The sequence below is a fragment of the Priapulus caudatus genome, unplaced genomic scaffold, assembly GCF_000485595.1.
Source record: "Priapulus caudatus unplaced genomic scaffold, Priapulus_caudatus-5.0.1 Scaffold824, whole genome shotgun sequence".
NCBI lineage: Eukaryota > Metazoa > Priapulida > Priapulimorpha > Priapulimorphida > Priapulidae > Priapulus > Priapulus caudatus.
The window spans coordinates 82826-88419 of record NW_014577885.1 but is presented as its reverse complement, the minus strand read 5'-3'; the positions used below and the strand labels follow the sequence as shown (position 1 = coordinate 88419).

Here is a 5594-nt window from a genome sequence, read left to right as displayed (position 1 = left end):
TTATGCAGAGCTTCAATTTGAAATGGCCGCATGAAACTTGTCAAGTGAATTTAGTGTTTTTCGGAACCCCAAGAGAAATCGAAAACAGATAACAAAGATTAAAATTGCTTGCTTGAGTTTTATGCGCTCTTGGCGCACGTGGCATTGGCGTACGATGACTGATGAAAAAGGGCTCAAGCGATAGAGACGCACTGGTCCCGCTGAGAGCAAAGCGATTTGTGCTTTACGCTACAAGTTTGTCATCTGACGCCATGCTCTACTATCCTATGTACACACGGGCGGGCTCTGGCAAACGTCTCAATAAAAAATAAATCTTCACACAATTTTAAAACCTTATCCTCTGACCACTCATCTCCGTCCTCCCAATGATGTTAGAAACAATATTTTACGGTTAGTACTTACATGTGACATATCGTGACTAACTGACACCACTAACATTTGGTATAAATGGTTCCATCACCTTAAGAAATGTAAGAAATTACGAGCGTTTATCATCGCAGAACTCCGAACACGTTCGTCACAAAGCCTATAATATATGTAAACAAACACGCGCTGTTGCGAGGGTGGCCGTGCCTCCGATATCCATTTCGATTGCCCGCCTAAGCCAAGCCATAAACAAGCGCGCGGGCAAGGAGCGTCACCAAACACACGCTACGTTTATTTGGCTAAAACAATCGATGTAGGCACGGTTAGGATTTCTCCGCGAATTATTTTTAATTTGTAAGAAAAAACTTCAATGTCAATGAATGACGCACTCGTTCACTTTCCGGAAAGCGGGACTTAAAAATGCCTAGTTTTTCCACTCGGTGCGAATGCATCGGCCGGGCCTTTCATTATTCTCGAAAAGCAAACAGTGTCTCGCCAACACCTTCACCGCAGTTAACGGGTCACGTCGTTGACGCCCATTCATGCCCATTAATGAAGAAGCGCCGGAGCTTATATGCCATTACGGGAGATAGACAAAAGCACAGGCCGAAGGACGGTAGCGCAGTGCTGCATAAACGATCGCTTGCTATTTTCGTTCTTCTGTGCATAACTTCTATTTTCGTTATGGAAAGCCGTTCTACCTAGGCCAAGAATGCCCTAGTCTTGAGATCGGCGATTTCGACGTACCTTCAATGAGGTCCCCACTTCTTGAAATTATTCAACGGAGCAGGTGCGGCGTACGCTGCTGATTGGAAGCACACAAAGTGTCAATCCTCGCGGCGCGCTCGGCCATCATGCCGCCATCACGTCAAGAACGTTATAAAGAAGGAAAGCGCTACAACGCGTGAAATGCTGAAAACCATGTTGCAGTATTAGTCGAAATAATAATTCTTTCGAGTCGTGTTATTCGGCCGAAAAATCACCAGCTTCTTCACTGACCGGAGGCTGGTATTTTCGGCCGAAAAACCGACTCGAAGATTATTTATTTCGCACTAATACCTGCAACATGGTTTCCAGCATTTCATCCGTTTGTACGCTTTTCCATTCTTTATACGTTCTTACGACAGCTTCATGTACTGTCTCCGCTACTAGTACGCTAGTTCCCATATAGTTGTTGGTAAGAATGACGTTTCGCGTACGTACGCTTTGAGTTATAATGATTGACGTTGCAATACATGGCGTATCTGCGGAGCAATGATGACGATCCGTAGCTGGGCGTGGTGCTTGGTTTAGAAATTTGCGACGTTACTGCTACGGCGCGCGTCGTGTGGGTGCTGTGTTGTTGTGCGCGCGCGTGGTCCGTGTCGCTGTCGCAGCTGCAATGTTGTGTGTGTGGTGTGTGGGTGGGTGTGATTGTTCTGGGCTGCTATGTGTGTGCGTTTCCGTTCGTTTGTGGGGTGTCGCGAGGCCGGTGCTTGTTGTGATTGTGTGTGTGATGTGTCGTGTGTGCCTGTGGCGGCTGTGTGTGTGTGTGTGGTGGCTTGTGCGCGTTCATTTGGGTGTGTGCTGTGTTGTGTGATGTGTTCGTGTGTCGTGTTGTGGTGGCGCTGTGTGTGTGTGTGCGTCCGCGCCGGGGGGGCATTGTGTGCGGGTGCCGCGTGTACGTGTTGGTGTGTGTGCGTCAGTGTGGTGTGTGCTGTGTGTCGGTGTGTGTGTGTGTGTGTGTGTATGTGTGTATGCTGCATGTGTGTGGTGTGGTGTGTGTGTGTGTGTGTGTTGTTGTGGCTGTGTGTGTGTGTGTGTGCTGTGGTGTGTGGTGTATGCTGCACTAGGTGTCGTGCGTGTGTGTGTGCTTGTGCTGTTTGTGTGTGTGTGGATGTGTACCTGTGTGTGTGTGTGTGTGTTGTCGCTGTATGGTGGTGTGTTGTGCGGTTGTGTGTGTGGTTTGTGTAGTGTAGTGTTGCTGCTTGCGCGCGCGCAGTCAGGCGTGGGCTCCGCCTGTGTGTGTATCCTCCCCGGCGTTGTGGAGGGTGGTGTGTGTATGTGGTGTTTTGTGTGTATGTATGTGTGTGTGTGTGTGTGTGTATGTGTGCGCGTGCGCGCGCTGTGTGCGGCATGCGTGTTGTGTCTGTGTGTGGTGCTGTGTGTGTGTGTGTGTTGTCGTGTGCTGTGCGCGCGCGCTGTGTGTGCGTTTGCGGTGTGTGATCTGTGTGCTGTGTGTGTGTATGGTGTGTTTGTGTGTATGTATGCTGTTGTGGTGTGTGCGATGTGTGTGTGTGTGTATGACAAAGGTGTGTGCGCGCCGCGCGCGTGTGTGTGTGTGTGTGCGTCTGTGTGTGTGTGTGCTGTGTGTGTGTGTGTGTGCGTGTGTGTGGTGTAGTGCATCTGTGTGAGCGGTGTGTGTCTGTAGCGATGACGTTTGCTGGTACGTGCGTGCGTGTTAATTTCATAACGTTACAGTGGTTTTTGTGCTAGCTGTAGGCGACGATCTGCCGCGTGGGACTGGCGTCATCTTTGAGTAGGATTATTCAAACGCCGATGCGACGCGCACTAGTATAGAGGGCAAGACGGTGATCACTCAACGCATCCGTTGCCGCCGCCACGTGTGTGGTGTTATATCGCTCGCCGTTCTTATTATCAAGCCTTTACACACCGACATAAGCCTATATAGACCTATATAAGCACATAATGCCTACATTACCTAAATGAACATCTGACACTACGTAAGCCTATGATACTATCAAGAGCGTATAAAAAAGGAGAGCGTACAACGGTTGACAATGCTGAAACATTGTTGCCAGTATGTAGTCGATTAATAAACTTTTCGAGTCGTCGTTTTCGGCCGAAAATGCTCAATTTTTCACGCCCCGTTCATTATCTCAGCGTAGAAGATTCTAAGGAAAAGCGGTTTGTTTTAAATTAACAATATTAATTTAACAATATTAACATTCCCTAAATGAACATCTGACATTACGTATGTAAGACTGTGATACTATCAAGAGCGTATAAAAAAGGAGAGCGTACAACGGTGAAATGCTGAAACCGATGTTGCCAAGTATGAGTCAAAATTAAAATTAATAAACTTTCGAGTCGGTTTTCGGCGAAAATACCAGATTTTTCACCACTCATTATCTCAGCGTAAGAAGATCGTAGAGACAAGCGGAATGTTAAATTGTTATATTAACAAGGTAGGACAGCTGATCAATAATACCGCAAAGAATCGTCAAAATAATTCGACTAATACTGCAACATGGTTTCACCACTTCATCGTTGTACGCTCTCCTTCTTTATACGCTCTTGATACTATATAAGCCTACATAACGCAAATAAGCCCATGATAGTATACGAGTCTATATATAGCGTGTATATGCCTATATAGTACTTCATGGGCCTATACGCGGACTTCGCCGACGTGTCGCGATGCGGCCTTGACGTGTGGGAGGTACGAACACTCCAAAGTCGGTTGATGTGTATTTTAGCGGGGAATCGCCAGAAATGCAAGGTCAGCTCTACTGCACGTAGACGCACGTTGTCACGAGTGTTGTCCACAATCTGTTTTCTGTTCATATTCTGTTTCAAAGAGACGCCGCCATCTACAGTGCTTGAAAGCATGTCGACCCGTAGCGAGCCGTCGCGGTTATCAAATTCACACAACGCTATAATACTACAGCGACATGTAATAAATAAATAAATAAATAAGCAAATAAATAGTTCAGTTATTTATTCTGTATTTTTTTATACGAGTTGCCGCCAATTTCACGCCACGCACATTTCTGGTATATTTCTACAGCCTCCCAGTTATATTTGGCTACTACGCCTATGGGAAACCACAGTTTAATTACATTGACTAAATTGATGTTCCCACCAAACTCTCTCCCTCGGAAATTAACGAGAAATATAATTTACTAAATTAATTTTAATAAATTACCGTAACCACTGTATTTATTGCCCTAGGTTCAGGAAGAGTTGGATCGTGTGATAGGAAGAAGTCGACTGCCGTGTCTGAATGATCAGGCTAGTTTGCTCTACACACAGGCCACCTTGCTCGAAGTATTTCGGAGAAGTTCAGTTGTTCCTCTGGGAGTCTTTCATGCTGCTGTGAAGGTCAGGATATATTTTAATGAATTCATTTATTTTTTTAACTCAGAATGAATTCAAAAGGGGGAACGGTTTATTATCGGGACGCGCGATTAGACCATTTTAGTTATCTGTGAACCGAGATATACCTGGAAAATGTTTTGTGATTCGGGAATAGAAGTTAAGCGGAATGTGGGGAAGACGAGATTGCGATTTTAATTACCTATGAGCTGGGAGATTCTTCTTAGGGAATATCTTCTTTAGGAGCATCTGTTTTATGGAAAATCCAAGAATGAATTCACCCACCCGTTCCTTTTTTTATAAAAGTATACCGTTTGGTTAAATTTATTTAAGGTTTACTGTGTCATTCAGGGTCATGTCATCAAAGGTAACGCGTTGCTGGCTATTATACAGTCGATGATATTCCAGGATCCATGATGCGATTATTAACGATGCTCTCTTAATTACAACTCTCCAGGAGACAACCTTAGCCGGATACAGAATTCCAGAGGGAGCTATCATCGGTCCGAATCTGTGGGGAATCCACCACGACCCCGCTCTCTGGCAGAATCCCAACGAATTCCAACCGGAACGATTCCTGGATTCGGATGGAAACCTGATGAAACCGGACACGCTGCTGCCGTTCTCTACTGGACTGCGAGCGTGTATCGGCGAGCTTCTTGCCCGCCAGGAGGCGTTCCTCTTCTTTGCCAGCGTTCTGCAGAAGTTTAATCTCGTGCCGCCAGAGGGCGGGCCTGTTCCAGAAGACAGTGGTTTGCTGAGCCTTGTTCTGGCACCCAAGCCTTACAAAATGCGAGCCATCGTCCGTTAGGTTGCCTATAGGTTCCTGGTTGGGATTCTTAATGATCTGTTAACATAATCGGAGAGATGTCGGCTAATTATTCCCGCTATTGGGGTAAAAATTAAAGTAACACGTAAGAATTCGTGTGTTGCTTGTCCTTATAAAGTATACACGCACGCACGTACGCACCCACGCACGCACGAACCGACGCACGTACGCATTCGCGCGCGTAAACACACACACACACATACATAAACAATCAAACAAACAAACAAACACACGCACGCACACACGCACACACGCACGTAAACAGACACACACACACACACACACACACACACACACACAC

At 46.2% G+C, this 5594-nt stretch overlaps 1 protein-coding gene across 1 annotated transcript in view; it reads left to right on the top strand.

The window, feature by feature from the left end:
* The window catches only part of LOC106813783 (cytochrome P450 18a1-like), a 10170-nt gene extending 4785 nt beyond the window's left edge, over positions 1-5385 (top strand). Inside the window, exons 5-6 of the mRNA XM_014818006.1 lie at positions 4321-4470; positions 4922-5385. Coding sequence (XP_014673492.1) covers positions 4321-4470; positions 4922-5275 — 504 coding nt within the window. The 3' untranslated portion in view covers positions 5276-5385. The remainder of the gene's footprint in view (positions 1-4320; positions 4471-4921) is intronic.
* The last annotated feature ends 209 nt before the right edge of the window (positions 5386-5594 follow it).